This window comes from Oncorhynchus keta, chromosome 25 (genome assembly GCF_023373465.1).
Source record: "Oncorhynchus keta strain PuntledgeMale-10-30-2019 chromosome 25, Oket_V2, whole genome shotgun sequence".
In the NCBI taxonomy this organism is placed as follows: Eukaryota; Metazoa; Chordata; class Actinopteri; order Salmoniformes; family Salmonidae; genus Oncorhynchus; species Oncorhynchus keta.
Genome location: NC_068445.1, coordinates 29,006,966 through 29,027,943, shown reverse-complemented (window position 1 = coordinate 29,027,943; position 20,978 = coordinate 29,006,966). Strand labels below are relative to the sequence as shown.

At 41.2% G+C, this 20,978-nt stretch overlaps 1 protein-coding gene across 1 annotated transcript in view; it reads left to right on the top strand.

The window, feature by feature from the left end:
• LOC118358501 (zinc finger matrin-type protein 4-like) overlaps positions 1–20,978 on the top strand; it is a 199,084-nt gene that overhangs the window by 108,637 nt on the left and 69,469 nt on the right. The window contains exon 4 of the mRNA XM_035736400.2: positions 17,105–17,261. Within this exon, the coding sequence (XP_035592293.1) occupies positions 17,105–17,261 (157 nt within the window). The remainder of the gene's footprint in view (positions 1–17,104; positions 17,262–20,978) is intronic.

Sequence of the window (20,978 nt, the reverse complement as noted above, 5' to 3'; positions counted from 1 at the left end):
TTGTTTTGTGCACTCTTTATTTTTGTGAACAGAAACATCAGACGTTGAGTAAATGTTAGGGTGTACTGTTTTGAGGAACTGTATATACTATGCCAGTGTGTTTCTTAACCTATGCCACGAAGAGAAACTACAACAATGTTGATGGATCAAGGATCCATCAAAATGATCTGTGTTCTACACCTTCCTTGACGTTATATTTTCACTCAGCTTGGCTTGCAACATTCTAGTAACTTTCCAATTCAGAAATCAGCAAATCTGGGAATGCTCCAACCGGGATTTCTGTAAAACCTCTCAGCTCAACAGTCATCAATGTAAATATTCAGCTCACAGTGCAGTATGTTTGGTAATCACCATTATAGGCTTTCTCAATATAATAATGTTTTTATGATGACAAGAGGTAAGGTGTGTTTATTTGGGCTAATCTTATTTCCACAGTTATTAATTACACGTGAATTATAAGTAGTCCATTTGGGAACTGCTGCCGCTGCTCTATCTTAGTCAGTGTAATTTCCAATGAGTGTGTTAGAAGTAACTTTCTAAAACAGTCATAAGCCATTTTCATTAAGACTCATGCAGTATTTTAAGTCTAATTAATTCAACTTTGCAGTCAGTCAGTACTCCGTACACAACAGCAGCTTTCATGCTCAGATGTCACAGAGCAATGCTGCCAATCACAATCTCCTCAAAGTCATCCTGTCTGCTGGGCCAGCCATGGTGTGAAGACAAGACGACGCTAGCTGTGTTTATAATTGCTTTACACTCAGAATAGCTTGGATGGAGATAGAAATTAAACCTGCCATTCATTCTTTAATCCCTTCGTTAAACAATGAGCAGTAGACGAACGGTGTGAGCAAGGCTGCTACTGGGTACCCGTTTCAAATTAAAGTGCATAAGATGATAAATGTCAACGTTAGAATTCATTGTCATAGTTCTTCTTTGTAACCAAGCATGGAAATTAGAATATAATTTAAATAGAATAGGGCAACTGTCTGAATTCTATGACCATAATTTACTTTGTTCTCATAATTTCACTGCAATTAATCTCATCGAGGTCTTTAAGCATATTCAGGTGAACCAAAGTACAGTTCATGTCCTTTGTTTTCATTACTAGTTGGTACTGGCTGTTGTATTATAACACCCACACAGACACAGATGTATAATGTGAAGGTCAAAGTTTTGTCTGTTTTTTGTGTGTGAGAGAGAGCAGCAGTGATTAAATGTCTGGACCACTCAGTGCTCCCCTCCCTTCCTGCCTCCCTGCATGGCCTCAGCTGACAGCAATAGACTGCATTGTCCCAGTCTATATTAGGACCAATTTTTTGTTGGTTACCCTTGCACTTGGCTATCCTACTTCCCCCTATGTGCCTGGAGGGAGATCAGCCAGAGTAGTGAGTGGTGGGGTCCCAAATGGCACCCTATTCCCTACATTATGCACTACCTTTGACCGAGCCCTATAGGCCCTGGTCAAAAGTACTGTGCTGTATAGGAGACAGGTTGCCATTTGGGACGTAGCCAGAATAGCGTTCCCTGCCCTACAGCAATAGACCCGGGATCATATCAGCTATGCAGGCAGGGCCGGAACAGACGTACGCAGACTCCATGTGCACGAACGCACACGTGAGTACACACACACAACTGCTGGAAATCGATGGCAACCTAGAGTCTGGTTCAGTGGACAGTAGAACATGCTGTGGTGTCTTTGATGCAGCTGGAGAAAAGAAACATCAGTAGCATATCACACATCTCTTCTTTTAAAGCATAAAAACAAACTACCAAGGATATGTATCAGTAATGGTGCCGGAGGGGATGGCTACCATTTTACGGGCTCCTGACCAACTGTGCCTAATTAGTTTTTTTGCATTGTTTGTAACTTATTTTGTACATAATGTTGCTGCTACTGTCTCTTATGACCGAAAATAACTTCTGGACATCAGAACAGCGATAACTCACCTCGAACTGGACAAAGATTTGTTCTTTAATGAGTCCGATGCAAAGGATATACTGCTTTGTCAAGACAAGGCCCAAATCCCCATCAGCGTGAACAAAAGAAAAGACTGAGGAATAGGGGGAGGAGGGCCGGGTGCCTTGTACAAATTTGCTGGCGGGTAGGTAAACCATAACTTCCATCCGTATTATTGGCCAAAGTGCAATCATTGGAAAACAAACTGGATGATCTACGATTAAGACTATCCTACCAACAGGACAATAAAAACGGAAATATCTTTATGTTTCACCGAGACGTGGCTGAACGACAACACGGATAATATAGAGCTGGCTGGCTTCTCTGGGCATCTGCAGGACAGAGCAGCTACATCTGGTAAGATGAGGGGCGGGGGTGTGTGTCTATAACTGTTGATGCACGATGTCTAATATCAAAGAAGTCTCAAGGTATTGCTCGCCTGAGGTAGAATACCTCATGATAAGCTGTAGACCACACAACCTACCAAGAGAGTTCTCATCTATATTATTCGTAGCCGTCTATTTACCACCACAAACCGATGCTGGCACTAAGACCACACTCAATGAGCTGTATTAGGCCATAAGCAAACAAGAAAATGCTCATCCAGAAGAGGCAAACCTAGAGGCCGGGGACTTTAATGCAGGCAAACCTAATTTCTACCAGCATGTCACATGTGCAACGAGAGAAAAAAGAAAACTCTAGACCACCTTTACTCAGAGATGGATATAAAGCTCTTCCTCGCCCTCCATTTGGCAAATCTGACTATAATTCTATCCTCCTGATTCCTGCTTAAAAGCAAAAACTAAAGCAGGAAGTACCAATGACTCGAACAGAAGAGGTCAGATGATGCGGATGCTACGCTACAGGACTGTTTTGCTAGCACAGTCTGGAATATGTTCCGGGAGTCATCCAATGGCATTGAGGAGTATATCACCTCAGTCACCGGCTTCATCAATAAGTGCATCGATGACGTCATCCCCACAGCGACCAGACTTACACTTCCCAACCAGAAGCCATGGATTACAGGCAACATCCGCACTAAGCTAAAGCCTAGAGCTGCCGCTTTCAAGGAGCGGGACACTAATCCGGACGTTTATAAGAAATCCCGCTATACCCGCAGACGACCCATCAAACAGACAAAGCGTCAATACAGGCCTAAGATTGAATCCTACTACACTGGCTCTGATGCTTGTTGGATGTGGTAGGGCATGAAGAATATAACGGACTACAAAGGAAACCTAGCCGGAAGCTGGCATCCCCAGATCCTCAAAAGGTTCTACAGCTGCACCATCAAGGGCATCCTGATCGCTACAGAGAGTAGTGCCTACGGCCCAGAACATCACTGGAGCCAAGCTTCCTGACATCCAGGACCTATATACTAGGTGCTGTCAGAGGAAAGACCAAAAAAATGGTTATGGACTCCATTGCAACTCTCTCTGCTACCCCCAAGCCATAAGACTGCTGAACAATTAATCGAATGTCCACCCGGACTAATTACATTGACCCCCCCCCACACACATTTTTTTTACACTACTGCTACTCGCTGTTTATTATCTATGCATAGTCACTTTACAAATTACCTCGACTTACCTGTACCCCCTCACATTGACTCAGTACCGGTACCCCCTTTATATAGCCTCGTTATTGTTATGTAATTTTCTTGTTACTTTTTGATTTTATTTATATATGTATATATATAAAGTATATATTATTTATTTTTTCTTTTAAAATATTCACTTTAGTTAATTTAGTAAATATTTTCTGACTCTTTCTTGAACTGCATTGTTGGTTAAGGGCTTGTAAGTAAGCATTTCACGGTAAGGTCTACAACTGTTGTGTATTCGGCACGTGAAAAATATTTTTCGATTTGATATGCTGCTGCTTCGCTTAAACTAAGATGAAAATGAGCAACTAAGGCTTTGACAGCAAAGATAATTTACCGCTTGCAAATCAAAAGATGATTTTATTATGCCTTACATGAATGGGAATCAGGCAGGCTTTCTGCTGAAATGGAATGTGTGTCTCGCTCTTTCTCTCTCGCTCTCTCTCTCTCAGCATCACATTCTCAATGTGCAATGCAGCAGTATATTCTGCCAATGTTCAATAGTGTGTCAAGATTACAGAAAAGCCTACACTAACTATACATATGACTGTTGAAATATGTTAGAGAATGTATTGGTTGTGCTACAGTTGAGTCATGGGTTATCAGGACAGTCCCATCAAAAATGCATTTTTTTTTAAGTGTAAACATTTCTGAAGTTTACACATTCTCAGTGCCTATTGGTTTCATATGAAGGATTTAGTGTGCTGCTACATCAATAGCTTATATGTAAATGCGAATGCTAAGCCTAACCCTTCCTATAACCATTGGTTTCATATGTAAATAAAGATGGTAGCGTAAACACCTTGCAACCTGGCTGGCAGCACAGAAACAGCATGCAGTTACCTCAGCGTTAATTAGATTCTCTGAAATGATCCACTCTCATTCATCTTGTATTACTTAACCATGAAATTATGACTGGCTCAGATTTATTTTTGTGGAATCTCATTTCCTTATATAATTTGTTCATACCATTTATGTTCATTATTTGTGGTATGTTTTATGACATGATATGAGATGGCAGCCTGCTCTACATTAACTGTTGGGGTGAGGTAGGTAAGGGTGTGTGTGAGGTAGGTAAGGGTGTGTGTGTGTGTGTGTGTGTGTGTGTGTGTGTGTGTGTGTGTGTGTGTGTGTGTGTGTGTGTGTGTGTGTGTGTGTGTGTGTGTGTGTGTGTGTGTGTGTGTGTGTGTGTGTGTGTGAGCGAGAGAGAGATGCACTGAAGGACAGGTCAAGGGCAGGAGTGGTGTGTATCAGCGGCGGCCACTTATTGGCTAAATACCCAGGGTGCAAGGTTGTTGGAGTTGTCAACAAAGCAGCATGACATAAATATGCCAATTTTTCGAACTTCCAGTAGTTTCTTTGCGAAGATATATAAAGCGATCTGTAAATTTGGATAACAGCATAAATAGCCCTATTTCACTTCTGCATGTCAAAACCCGAATGACCACTGCTGCACATGCTGCCACTGTTTTTGAACATATTCAATTATACAATTTTGAATGAGCAGCCAGTTTACGAAAGAATGAGTGTACCAGAATAGTTCTCACATAACGTCACAAAGCGTGATGCGCTAGCCAGTACATTTTCATTCTGAAATAACTTAATATTTCTTAGTTAGTCAGATATTACTTTAGAAAGACTTGAAATTGGCATGGGAGCTAGCTAGCAAGCTACCAGCTAACTGTAGCTTATCAATGGTAGCTAGCAAGCTCATTAATTTGACCAAAAAATTGACCAAACTATATCTGAATCCCATTATATGCATATACAGTTGAAGTCGGAAGTTTACATACACATTGTCATTTTTCAACCACTCCACAAATGTCTTGCTAACAAACTATAGTTTTGGCAAATCAGGTAGGACATCTACTTTGTGCATGACACAAGTAATTTTTCCAACAATTGTTTACAGACAGATTATTTCAATTATTACTTTATCACAATTCCAGTGGGTCAGAAGTTTACATACACTAAGTTGACTGTGCCTTTAAACAGCTTGGAATAATCCAGGAAATGATGTCATGGCTTTAGAAGCTTCTGATAGGCTAATTGACATCATTTAAGTCAATTGGAGGTGTACCTGTGGACATATTTCAAGGCCTACCTTCAAACAGTGCCTCTTTGCTTGACATCATGGGAAAATGATAAGATATCAGCCAAGTCCGCAGAAAAAAAATTGGAGGCCTCCAAAAGTCTGTTTCATCCTTAGGAGCAATTTACAAATGCCTGAAATTACCATGTTCATCTGTACAAACAATAGTACGCAAGTATAAACACCATGGGATCACGCAGCCTTCACACCGCTAAGGAAGAAGATGCGTTCTGTCTCCTAGAGATGAACTTACTTTGGTGGGAAAAGTGCAAATCAATCAAAGAACAACAGCAAAGGACCTTGTGAAGATGCTGGGAACAGGTACAAAAGTATATATATCCACAGTTAAACGAGTCCTATATCGACATAACCTGAAAGGCCGCTCAGCAAGGAAGAAGCCACTGCTTCAAAACCACCATAAAAAGCCAGACTACGGTTTGCAACTGCACATGGGGACAAAGATCATACTTTTTGGTCTGATGAAACAAAAATAGAACTGTTTGGCCATAATGGCCATCACTATGTTTGGAGGAAAAATGGGGAGGCTTGCAATCCGAAGACACCATCCCAACCGTGAAGCACGGGGTTGGCAGCATCATGTTGTGGGGGTGCTTTGCTGCTGGAGGGACTGGTGCACTTCACAAAATGGATGGCATGATGAGGTAGGAAAATTATTTGCATATATTTTACAACATCTCAAGACAGTCAGGAAGTTAAAGCTTAGTTGCAAATGAGTCTTCCAAATGGACTATGACTCCAAGCATACTTCCAAAGTTGTGGCAAAATGGCTTAAGGACAACAAAGTCATGGTATTGGAGTGGCCATCACAAAGCCCTGACCTCAATCCTATAGAAAATATGTGGGCAGAACTGAAAAGGTGCCAGCAAGGAGGCCTACAAACCTGACTCGGTTACACCAGCTCTGTCAGGAGGAATGGGCCAAAATTGACCCAACTTATTGTGGGAAACTTGTGGAAGGCTGTCCAAAACGTTTGACCCAAGTTAAACAATTAAAGGCAATACTACCAAATACCAATTGAGTGTATGTAAACTTCTGACCCACTTGGAATGTGAGGAAAGAAATAAAAGCTGAAATAAATCATTCTTTACTATTATTCTGACATTTTACATTGTTAAAATAAAGTGGTGATCCTAACTGACAGGGCAGACAGGGCATTTCTACTAGGATGTCAGGAATTGTGAAAAACTGAGTTTAAATGTATTTGGCTAAAGTGTATGTAATCTTCCGACTTCAACTGTATATATATATCCCGGACTATGACATTGCTCATCCTAATATTTCTTAATTCCATTATTTTACTTTAGATTTACATGTATTGTTAGATATTACTGCACTGTTTGAGCTAGGAACAAGCATTTTGCTACACCCACAATAACACCGGCTAAATAGATGTTTCTGTCCAAAACAATTTGATTTGATTCAAAGTTTCTGTAGCTGGCTAATTCATTTGATTATGCTTTGTGATAGACCTGATTTTATGCTGTTTTAGTCCACACATGTCACCTACAGTAATACCGTATAAACAACATCAGGGCGAAACAGTAAAATTGGCCATGCTTATTGTCCTACCAGATCCGTGATGAGAAGGTTATAGCTAGTCTATTATGAGGTCACATTACTTTTTTAGGATTATTTATTTGCAAGGTATTTACAAAGTTGTTTTTTTCTTTAGTGCCATCTGTACCTTATAGAAGGGAATTTGTCTCGCTTGCGGAATTAAGCCGTCTGGCCCGGGAGACTCATTGGCAGGAGACTAGAGCAGACCCGGAAGTTCGTACTGAACAGATGCACATTTGAGCACCCCAGGAAGGTCCATTTACTTTGTGTTGTTATAATTTATGCTATAAAACCCTGCGATTTCATTGGAGCTGTTCCCCCTCATGGCAAATAGCTGGTAAAACAATCAAGGCAATGTTCTCTTGACCTATGCACCTATTCGGGAACAATTGCAATCAATCAATATATTTATGCTCAGTGTGTTGTCTTGATCGCTGGTGAAAGGTCTTTATTTTGTAGAATTGTCCGTCTCTTTCCCTCTCTCTCTCTCTGTGTCTTGGTTAAAGGGGATAGTTCAAAGTGACATTCGTTGTAGAATGGTTGTTTCGGCCGTTGTCATTCTTCGTGTTCAATGATACCAAATTCCTAGCTGCAGACTAGTAATTAGTATCAAAGACTTGTTCTTATTCTGTCAGTATCGATAGTCTAAGAGTTTAACCACGTGGTATGGTTAAACGATTCTACAACCTTTAGCCATCTCGTAATTGAGGTAAGCTTGGTCTACAACCTTTGTCCCCCTCCTAATGGAGAAAAACATGGTCTGCTGATAATTTCTTGAAGTTGGGTTTTATTCGGAATGGCAGAAGAGGACTGTCCCGGGATGTCTGATAATAATAAATATAATATAATAATAATAATATATGCCATTTAGCAGACGCTTTTATCCAAAGCGACTTACAGTCATGTGTGCATACATTCTACGTATGGGTGGTCCCGGGAATCAAACCCACTACCCTGGCGTTACAAGCGCCATGCTCTACCAACTGAGCTACAGAAGGACTGATCCTAACTGGGCTCAGCGGCGGTCCTCTGATTTAGTTCAAATCCAATTGGGAATTGTATTTTTCTTCATTAAACAGTCCACAAACATATTACACCATTATACAAACAGTATCATACTCACTCATTCATCTTATACAACAATTAGATGTAAATCTCATACCTGAGGCTATTATATAAACAGCGTTATGGTAATGTGGCCACACCGTCTCTCTTGAGCTTCCCAAGTTGTGACAAACGCACCAGTTCATAGCTGGATTCTTCACCGATCTTTTACACTTTCTCTGGAACATGACATTTGTTCGTATCTCAAGTTCTGTGAGGTGGAAGGATTTCATTTGTCCTCTGTGAAAGTTTACCCTATCTCTAATACTGTGTGGCCATGAGGCAGGGTCTTCTGAGGAATTTACGACCTCTGACCACAGCAGTCTGGTTGTAGAAGCAGAGAGCAGGGGATGGTGCTCACTGTACTCAAAGAGGCCAACGTCATGACACTGTATTGAGTAATTCACAATTTTTGATGAACAAATATGGTTTTATATGTAAGATGGTTAAATAAAGAGCAAAATGATTGATTGTTATTATATTAATTTTTGTGCCCTGGTCCTATGAGAGCTCTTTGTCACTTCCCACTAGCCGGGTTGTGACAAATCACACTCATTCTTATGTTTAATAAATGTATCGTATTGTGTGTGGCAGGCTTACAATGATGGCAAAAAACAACATTTAATTCTCTTATTGAATTAAACTGACATTTTCCTTACACTTCTACCAATTGGTGAACTTCTTTGAGAGGCATCGAAGAACCTTTCTGGTCTTTGTGGTGAATCTGTGCTTGATATTCAGTACTCAGATACAGTAATTTTATGTGTGGAGTACAGAGATGGGTAGTCATTTTAAAAAATCATACTAAATGCTATTATTTAACACGGAATGAGTCCATGCAACTTATGTTATTTATTAAGCTTAAATAAGTTCAGGAGTAAAAATGTGCCTAACATAACAAACGGGTTGAATACTTATTGACACAAGACACTTCAGCTTTTCATTTTTTTTATTAATGTAAACATTGTTCTACAAACAAAATTCCACTGACATTATGGGATATTGTGTGTAGATCAGTGACACTAAATCTGAATTGAATCCATTTGAAATTCAGTCTGTAGCACAACATAATGTGGAAAAAGTACTGGGATGTGAATACTTTCTGAAGGCACTGTAGATGTACATTTCACAAGAATTATACATTTATGGATTTTTTTTAATGTATTGTTTTTCTCTTTATTGAACCCGACCGCCACCCAATATTTCGTCCACACAATATTTTATTACCCTAAACCTGTCCGCCCCGTGGATATAACCACAGGGACTGTGGGTTATGAGTCAACCCGTGCATCCCTAGTGTGTGTGTCGTTGAGTGACTAACATAGCAGTATCCAGGCAGGCAATCACTCTGTGGGAGTGGTAGTAGTCTGCCATTGTTCCTCTCCCTCACTATCCAGACAGGAAGGAAATTGGCCCAGATTGACAGCTCTGGACTAACACTGAGTCTGTCTCTGGTCATAAATAATCTAATCAAATGTTATTTGTCAAATACAGTATATCACAAAACAAAAGTGAGTACACCCCTCACTTTTTGGGAATATTTGAGTATATATTTTCATGTGACAACACTGATGAAATGACACTTTGCTACAATGTAAAGTAGTGAGTGTACAGCTTACTTTTGTTGCCAGCGGTTTAGACATTAATGGCTGTGTGTTGAGTTATTTTGAGGGGACAGCAAATTTACACTGTTATACAAGCTGTACACTCACTACTTTACATTGTAGCAAAGTGTAATTTCTTCAGTGTTGTCACATGAAAATATATACACAAATATTTACAAAAATGTGAGGGGTGTACTCACTTTTGTGATATACTGTACATATGGTTAGCAAATATTAATGCGAGTGTAGTGAAATGCTTGTTCTTCCAGTTCCAACAGTGCAGTAGTATCTAACAAGTAATCCATTAAATTCACAACAACTACCTTATATGCACAAATGTAAAGGGATGGAATAAGAATATATGGATGAGATGTGGCCATGCAGCAAAGGCAAGATGCAATGAAATACAATATATACTAGAGGTCGACCGATTAATCGGAATGGCCGATTAATTAGGGCCGATTTCAAGTTTTCATAACAATTGGAAATCGGTATTTTTGGACACCGATTTGGACTTAAACTTATCTTATAAAAAACAATCAATCAATCATAATCACTAGTTAACTACACATGGTTGATGATATTACTCGTTTATCTAGCGTTGCATATAATCGATGCGGTGCGTATCGTTGCTCCAATGTTTACTTAACCATCAAAATCAATACACAGAAGTATAGATTTTTAAACCTGCATATTAGCTAAAATAAATCCAGGTTAGCAGGCAATATTAACCAGGTGAAATTGTGTCACTTCTCTTGCGTTCATTGCATTGTTTGTTTTCCAGCAGCTATTTATGACTTCAAGCCTATCAACTCCCGAGATCAGGCTGGTGTAACCGATGTGAAATGGCTAGCTAGTTAGCGGGGTGTGCGCTAATAGCGTTTCAAACGTCACTCTGAGACTTGGAATGGTTGTTCCCCTTGCTCTGCATGGGTAACGCTGCTTCGAGGGTGGCTGTTGTCGTTGTGTTCCTGGTTCAAGCGAGGAGAGATACGGAAGCTATACTGTTACACTGGCAATACTAAAGTGCCTATAAGAACATCCAATAGTCAAAGGTTAATGAAATACAAATGGTATAGAGAGAAATAGTCCTATAATTCCTATAATAACTTCAACCTAAAACGTCTTACCTGGGAATATTGAAGACTCATATGTTCTCATGTTCTGAGCAAGGAACTTACTTAAACGTTAGCTTTCTTACATGGCATATATTGCACTTTTACTTTCTTCTCCAACAGTTTGTTTTTGCATTATTTAAACCTAATTGAACATGTTTCATTATTTATTGATGTATTATATTAACTTAAAATAAGTGTTCATTCAGTATTGTTGTAATTGCCATTATTACAAATAAAAAAAATATTTTAAAAAATTGGCCGATTTAATCGGTATGGGCTTTGTTTGGTCCTCCAATAATCGGTATCGGTGTTGAAAAATCATAATCGGTTGACCTCTAGTATATACATATGAGATGTGTAATGTACGATATGTAAACATTACTAAAGTGAAATGATTTAAAGTGACAAGTGACACCGTTATTAAATCAATTTGTTAAAGTGGCCAGTAATTTGGGTCTGTATGTTGGCAGCAGCCTCTCTATGTAAGTGATGGCTGCTTAACAGTCTGATGGCCTTAAGATATAAGCTGTTTATCTTCCTGTGACATCGGGTGCTGTAGGTGGCCTGGATGGCAGGTAGTTTGCCCCTGGTGATGCGTTGTGCAGACTGCACTACCCTCTGGAGAGCCTTGCGGTTGAGGGCGGTGCAGTTGCCGTACCAGGCGGCGATACAGCCTGACAGGATGCTCTCGATTGTGCATCTGTAAAAGTTTGTGAGGGTTTTAGCTGACAAGCCACATTTATTCAGCCTCCTGAGGTTGAAGAGGTGCTGTTGTGCCTTCTTCACTACGCTGTCTGTGTTGGTGGACCATTTCAGTTTGTCTGTGGGCTGACTCGTCGTTGTTGGTATTCAGGCCCACTACTGTTGTGTCGTCTGCAAACTTGATGATTGAGTAGGAGGCGTGCATGGCCACGCAGTCATGGGCAAACAGGGAGTAGAGGAGGGGGCTGAGAATGCACCCTTGTGGGGCCGCAGTGTTGAGGATCAGCAAAGTAGAGATGTTGTTTCCTACCTTCACCACCTGGGGGCGGCCCGTCAGAAAGTACAGGACCCAATTGCACAGGGCGGGGTTGAGACCCAGGGCCTTAAGCTTAATGATGAGCTTGGAGTGTACTATGGTGTTGAATGCTGAGCTGTAGTCAATGAACTGCATTCTTACATAGGTATTCTTTATGACGTGGCTGTTTGTTTTTTTCAGTCCGTAATTGCCTGTAGACTCTGCCACGCACGTCTCGTTTCTGGGCCGTTGAATTGCGACTCCATTTTGCCCCTATACCAACATTTTGCTTGTTTGATTGACTTGTGGAGGGAATAACTGTTTGTATTCGGCCATATTCCCTGACCTCTTTCAATGGTTGAATGCGGTGGTTTGTGCTTTCAGTTTTGTGCGAATGCACAAATGTCTCTCTGGAAGGCAGCCCTAATTTCATCCACCTTGTTGTCTAGGGACTGGATATAGGCGACTAATATGCTCGGAAGCGGTGGATGGTGTGCTCGACTTCTAAGTCTGACCAGGAGGCCGCTCCGTCTGCCTCTCCTGCGGCGACAACGTTGTTTTGGGTCTCCCTCTGGGATTAGATCCTATGTCCAGGGTGGAGGTTCGAACAAAGGATCCGCTTCGGGAAAGTCGTATTCCTGGTTGTAATGTTGGTAAATTGACATCACTCTTATACCCAATAGTTCTTCCCGGCTGTATGTAATAACACTTAAGATTTTCTGAGCTAACAATGTAAGAAATAATACATAGTAAACTATGCAGTAATTTGTTTTCTAAGGACTTGAAGCGAGGCGACCATCTCTGTCGGTGCTATCTCTAATAGGTTACCATTTGTGACTGATCGTCTCGATTAGGTCTTATGTAGCACAATTTGAAATTATGTCTTTTACATTGCATAAAAGTAGAGACTCAGAGGTAGAAAATTGTATATCGTACATTGCAGTTGAGGAACAATGGGAAAGTAATTCTGCTTAGAATGTTGATAGACTTGGAAACCCACTTTTGAGAAAACGGCCTTGAATGTTTTGGTACACCCACTGGAGAGCCCTTCTTTGTCTACACCCATTTAGCATAGTTCACACCCTCTTAAGTCCCACCCATGTCTTTAAGGATTCAAATGTGCGGCCATGTGGTAAACACACGCTATATCAAATCAAATCTATGTTTATTTGTCACATGCACAGGATACAGAAGGTTTAAATAGGAGAGTGATAGAGCTTGCATAGTACCAATATCAAAAACAGAAAGTGTCCAGATAAAATTATTTGATAAATATTTTATTGTTATTAGATGACGCTTACCCAACACACTTTTCTAAATTGATGGGTCATGTGAAGGAAATGCTCTAACCACCCCTCACCCACATCTAGCTAAGTGGATGGGTCACTATATTGTCTAGATATGTACACATGTTCATGAAATACAATTGATGCCCGTAATCACCCTCAGACACACCTGCTAATTTGATGGGTCATCTAATAATCTGTCCGGAGTGTTTTATTTAGACATGTAGCTAACTAGGTACTAAACAATTAACCGGCATAACCCAAACTCATCATACTACAAATACAAACATTATCATAGCTGTAGTATGAATCTGCAGTTAGCTAAAGCTAACAAACTAGGTTCAATGTTAACTAACTTTAGGCTATAACTAGCAATGCAAATGTATTTCTGATTCGAATAATATTACTACACAGATGTCTACAAGCTAATGTTTGCTAGCTAACTAACAGTATGCTTTAACTTGCAATAAAAATTACTTTCTGACTAAATTTAAACATATCTGGAAAATGTAGCTACACTCTTACCTGTATACATGGATGAATGCTTCATGGCAGATGGAGGGAAACTGGTTGGATTATTGACTGAAGCGCACCAGCTAAACTGAGTTTTTATGGATATAAAGAAGGACATTGTCAAATAAAAGGACCATTTGTGATGTATCTGGGACCTTTTGGAGTGCCAACAGAAGAAGATCATCAAAGGTAAGGCATTTATTATATCGCTATTTCTGACTTTCGTGGCGCACCTGCCTGGTTGAAACATGTTTTTCATGCTTTTGTATGTGTGGCGCTGTCCTCAGGTAACCACATGGTGTGCTTTCGCGGTAAAGCCTTTTTGAAATCTGACACAGTGGCTGGATTAACAAGAAGCTTTATTTTGATGTATTACACTTGTGATTTTATGAAAGTTAAATATTTATAATTCTGTAGTTTGAATTTCGCACTCTGCAATTTCACCGGATGATGGCCAGGTGGGACGGTAAGCGTCCCACCTGCCCATAAGAAGTTAACTCCATTTTGTTTGTAGCTACATCTTGTTTGGCCAGCTTTGTGTCAAGTCACTCCGGTTCACACTGAGCATTGCAGGTAAGTAACCCATCACTTTTTCCTACTGATCTGTCGATAGTGCCTGCTAAATTCAGGGCATCAATGTTGAAGAGAAAAGTAGCGAAACGTTTGTAGTTCTCGATGGTTAACGTTATATCTTTCAAACTGAACAGCTCATGTTGTTGACATGCTACATGGCAGACCAATCCAAACTCATCTCCCGGCATGTCCAGCCTATACATTATCTAGACCAATCATGGCTAGTGGGAAGGTTCCTGACTTTTTCCATGGGTAAACCAACTAGGATTGGAATTGAACAATTTTATAAATATTTATGGATGGAATGAAAGTTCACATGTTCCAGAAGGCATTTCTGCACCGAAAAATACATGTTTATGTTCAAATGCTTCTCATGTGAAGTAGTGGCGTGCAACATATGCCTAGTTTCCTGAAAAGAGTCACATTTGGAACACATCCACATGCCGTCTCTCGCAAGCCTGCAGACCCTAGGCCTACATCACACTGCAGTGCACCATCAAGGATCCGATCTGTTCTGTTCGGCTCAGTAGTACGGGGAATTGCATGTCAAGGCTATGTATAGAGGAGTGTTTTGTGTTGGTGTCATGTAACGTGTGACTGTGCCTTAAATCACAGCGTTGTGTCAGTGTGCTGTGCTGTAGCCAGATCACTACCCACTACTGCCATGTTCTCCACTTCGCAGGGGCATGGAACCATGGGGAATACCTGAAAACAAGCTTTGGGTTTTAGTCACAGAAGGAGATGGGCTCATCCATCATATGGCTCTTTAAGATTCCTTTCAGTGCAGTGCTGCGTATTATGCATACATTCTGTACTATACGAGGGAAATGCATATGAGGAATGCTTTTGTGTCTAAAATGTAAACTGTCTGGCTCCAGCAAGCAAAACAAGTTAAATATGTTTGTGACTGTTAAAGGCCCTATGCAGTCAAACTTGTTTTCCTGTGTTTTATATACACTGAGTATACCAAACATTATGAACACCTCTTTCCATGACATAGACTGACTAGGTGAAAGCTATGATCCCCTTATTGATGTCACTTGTTAAATTCACTTCAATGAGTGTAGCTGAAGGGGAGGAGACCAGTTAAAGAAGGATTTTTAAGCCTCGAGACAGTTGAGACATGGATTGTGTTTGTGTCCCATTCAGAGGGTGAATGGGTACGACAAAACATTTAAGTGCATTTGAACAGTGTAGTACTGTAAGTTCTGGTTTGTATAAAGAACTGCAACGCTACTGGGTTTTTCCACGCTCAACAGTTTTCAGCGTGTATCAAGAATGGTCCACCACCAAAAGGACAACGAGCCAACTTTGCAAAACTGTGAGAAGCATTGGAGTCAACATGGGCTAGCATCAGGGGGAGGGAGGAGGTGCAACTCAATAGAAAGGTGTTCCTAATGTTTGGTAGACTCCATTTCCACACAGTGAGGTTGGAATAATAATCTGCCTGGAATTTCATCCTGTTGTTGTGGGATTTTTGGGCTACCTGGTGACATCACTAGGTGGTCAATTACTTAATTGACCAAGTTGAAAGAGTGTTCCAAACCTCTCTGCCAATAACAGCTAGTTTTCAGTTTTCCCCTCCCCACTCAGACCACAACCAGACAGTCCTAGCTAAATTCTTGCTTGAGAAATTGCTCTTTGCTAAGAAGCTAGGTACTTAATTGTTACCCAGAACTGATTTGATATTAAGATAAAAAAAACTGCTGCGTTAGACCTTTAAAATGTAATAGCACCTTCACAACACAAGAAAGTGAACTTAAATCATAATGATCTGGGTCTGACGTTTTGATCGTTTTTCTTCTGGACTATCAGCCTGTCTCTATGCCGCCTGGTGGGATAGCTTCCTGGTAGAAATGGCTGCATCCATCTCCCACAGTCTGGCAGCCAGGTGCTCGCTCGCTCACTCTCTCTCTGTCAGGATAATGTGTTTCTGCATCAGGCAGGGAGGCAGCACAGATGCAGTTTCAGGGAGAGGTCCCCCATCCCATCACTCCCCACTTTCTTATACTCCATACAACTTCTGAAATGCCTCCATTTGCATCCCACCAAGAACCAAATGATTAAGCCCACGAGGAGTGTTGATTGCTCTTGTCCCTAGGAAATGTGGCGTGTGGAGCTTACTGATGTGCTGCTAAATGTACAGCTTCCCCCTAAGCACCATGTGGCTCTAACATACAGGGTTTGGGGAGTATTTGCTGGTGCAGGGTTATAGTTCACCCCCACGCAGAGTACACTACACCACACACAGTGATGAATCATATGGGGTTGGGGGTCACATCTAGAACAATATTACCTTTGAGGGACCCCCCTGAAAAATTACCTGCATGGGGGCGGCAGGGTAGCCTAGTGGTTAGAGCGTTGGACTAGTAACCGGAAGGTTGTGAGTTCAAACCCCCGAGCTGACAAGGTACGAATCTGTCGTTCTGCCCCTGAACAGGCAGTTAACCCACTGTTCCCAGGCCGTCATTGAAAATAAGAATGTGTTCTTAACTGACTTGCCTGGTTAAATAAAGGTAAAATAAAAAATTTGACCACACAGTTCATTTATCAAAAGCTTCCAGTGAAAAAATAAAATCTACTTCCTTTAAACAGTGATGTTTTTTTTCTCGGTTACTCAATTTTTGCTGATAGCCTTGTTGACTGAACCTGTGTGTATGTGTGTGTGTTTTGCAGGGAAGTGAGGAGGGAGATGTGGACAAGAACAAGTGCTGCACGCTGTGTAACATGTCCTTCACCTCAGCAGTGGTGGCACAGTCACATTACCAAGGCAAAATCCACGCCAAGAGACTAAAGCTGCTGCTGGGGGAGCAGCCTGCCATCACAGCCAAAGGTAGGCTTCTCTCTCTGTCGCTCTGTCTCTCTCTCTCTTTTCGCTCTCTTTCTATCTCTCTCTGTCTGTCTCTTTAACTCACTCTCCTGTAGAGACATCTGCATGTTGTTTCCTTGTTGAAATGGAACTTGTCCTTTTGTCACCTCGACAAGCCTGCAGTCTGATGACATCAGACAATCCGAGGAGACTTGCGGTGACAGATGTGACAGAGATGTCTAACACAACTCTGTGTTAAGATCGGTGTGCTTGTCCTCACACACAGAGGTTCTAGCTAGGACAACTAGACAAGCAGAAAGCCACAGGTAAACTTTGGGCTACTAGCTAGCACAGCTGTAGCTTAAAGAAATATATGTTTTAACCTTTATTGAACTAGGCAAGTCAGTTAAGAACAAATTCTTATTTTCAATGACGGCCTACCGGGAAACAGTGGGTTAAATGCCTTGTTCAGGTGCTCAACAGCAGATTTTACCTTGTCAGCTCGGGGATTTGATCCAGGACCCAACACTCTAACCACTAGGCTACCTGCCGCCCCCTTGTGTGTATGGACTGGTGGAGAAACTCAATGTATCGTCTTATTGTCTGTGGGTGTTTTGTTTAGATGTAATCGTCTGCCGCAGTACCTCAGGGTTGAGGAAAGTCTGGACGATACTTTAAACACCAGCTGCTGCTTACAAATTGGCAGTTGAAAGAATAATGGCCATGGGGTAAAGCTGGCCATGGGGTAAATTAGAATTAGAAAAAACAACAACTTTTATTCAATCAGATCATTCCCTAATGCAATGCCTGAGACCATGATATGCAGGGGGGATGCAGGAGGTGAATAAATCACCAGCTGTGTTTGTTTATTTGGGGGTTCTATCTCTGGAGAATTTGCATCAGATTGTAAATCTTTTCACATGCTGATTTTTTTTTGACTCATCTGTTATTTCAGATATTCTTGAACAAAATGTTTACTTTACCTTGGTGGAAAGCCCTCTGTGCCTATTGTTTGACTCTGCAATAGTTCACAATTGTGCAATTAGCTAGTGGAGAGGCATAGAAATATAGTGCCAAAACAATACATTTGGTCGGTTTGTGTCTCACATAAAAAAGGCAGAGGGATGCTTACCCTAGCTGAAAGCAAGGCCAGACACTGCCGCAATACTCATTATAGTAGTCCTGGCCTGAATGTACAGTATCTCTGTCAGTTCTACAGTTGAAGTTGGAAGTTTACATGCACTTAGGTTGGAGTCATTAAAACTTGTTTTTCAACCACACCACAAATGTCTTGTTAACAAACTATAGTTTTGGCAAGTCGGTTAGAACATCTACTTTGTGCATGACAAGTCGTTTTTCCAACAATTGTTTACAGACAGATTATTTCACTGTATCACAATTCCAGTGGGTCAGACGTTTACATACACTAAGTTGACTGTGCTTTAAACAGCTTGGAAAATTGGTGTCATGGCTTTAGAAGCTTCTTATGGGCTAATTGATATTGATATAATTTGAGTCAATTGGAGGTGTACCTGTGGATGTATTTCAAGGCCTACCTTCATACTCAGTGCCTCTTTGCTTGGGGAAATCTAAAGAAATCAGCCAAGACCCCAGAATTTTTTTTGTAGAACTCTACAAGTCTGGTTCATCCTTGGGAACAATTTCCAAATGCATGAAGGTACCATGTTTATCTGTACAAACAATAGTACCAAGTATAAACACCATGGGACCACGCAGCATTCATACCGCTCAGGAAGGAGATGCATTCTGTCTCCTAGAGATGAACATACTTTGGTGTGAAAAGTGCACATCAATCCCAGAACAACAGCAAAGGACCTTGTGAAGATGCTGGAGTATCTATATCCACAGTAGCACGAGTCCTATATCGACATAACCTGAAAGGCCGCTCAGCAAGGAAGAAGCCACTGCTCCAAAACCACCATAAAAAAGCCAGACTACGGTTCGCAACTGCACATGGGGACAAAGATCGTACTTTTTGGAGAAATGTCCTCTGGACTGATGAAACAAAAATAGAACTGTTTGGCCATAATGACCATTGTTATGTTTGGGGGGAAAAGGGGGAGGCTAGCAAGCCGAAGAACACCATCACAACTGTGAAGCACGGGGGTGGCAGCCTCATGTTGTGGGGATGCTTTGCTGCAGGAGGGACTGATGCACTTCACAAAATAGATGGCATCATGAGGGGGGAGGGATTATGTGGATATATTGAAGCAACATCTCAAGATATCAGTCACAAAGTTAAAGCTTGGTCGCAAATGGGACTTTCAAATGGACAATGACCCCAAGCATACTTCCAAAGATGTGGCAAAATGGTCTTACGGACAACAAAGTCAAGGTATTGGAGTCGCCATCAAAAAGCCCTGACCTCAATCCTATAGAATATTGTGGGCAGAACTGAAAAAGCATGTGCGAGCAAGGAGGCCTACAAACCTGGCTCAGTTAAACCAGCTCTGTCAGGAGCAATGGGCCAAAATCCACCCAATTTATTGTGGGAAGCTTGTGGAAGGCTAGCAGAAACGTTTGATCCAAGTTCAACAATTTAAAAGCAATGCTACCAAATACTAATGGAGTGTATGTAAACTTCTGACCCACTGGGAATGTGATGATAGAAATAAAAGCTGAAATAAATCATTATTATTCTGACATTTAACATTCTTAAAATAAAGTGGGGATCCTAACTGACCAAAGACAGGGGATTTTTCACTAGGATTAAATGTCAATAATTGTGAAAAACTGAGTTTAAATGTATTTGGCTAAGATGATTGTGGACTACAGAAAAAGGAGGACCGAGTACGCCCCCATTCTCATCAACGGGGTGTAGGAGCAGGTTGAGAGCTTCAAGTTCCTTGGTGTCCACATCACCAACAAACTAGAATGGTCTAAACACTCCAAAACAGTCGTGAAGAGGGCACGACAAAGCCTATTTCCCCCCAGGAAACTAAAAATATTTGTCATGGGTCCTGAGATCCTCAAAAGGTTATACAGCTGCATCACTGCTTGGTATGGCAATTGCTCGGCCTCCGACCGCAAGGCACTACAGAGGGTAGTGCGTATGGCCCAGTACATCACTGGGGATAAGCTGCCTGCCATCCAGGACCTCTACACCAGGAGGTGTCAGAGGAAGGCCCAAAAAATAGTCAGACCCCAGCCACCCCCGTCATAGACTGTTCTCTCTACTACCGCATGGAAAGCTGTACCGGAGTGCCAAGTCTAGGACAAAAAGGCTTCTCAACAGTTTTTACCCCCAAGCCATAAGACTCATGAACAGGTAATCAAATGGCTACCCGGACTATTTGCATTTTGTGCCACCCAACCCCTCTTTACGCTACTGCTACTCTCTGTTCATCATATGCATAGTCACTTTAACCATATCTACATGTACATACCACTACAATCAGCCTGACGAACCGGTGTCTGTATATAACCTTGCTACTGTTTTTCACTGTCTTTTTACTGTTGTTTTTATTTCTTTACTTACCTATTGTTCACCTAATACCTTTTTTGCACTATTGGTTAGAGCCTGTAGGTAAGCATTTCACTGTACACCTGTTGTATTTGGCACACGTGACGAATAAACTTTGATTTGTATGTAAACAAATAGCCAGACCTCCCCGCCCTTAAAAGAGCTTTCAGAAAATATACACTGCTCAAAAAAATAAAGGGAACACTTAAACAACACAATGTAACTCCAAGTCAATCACACTTCTGTGAAATCAAACG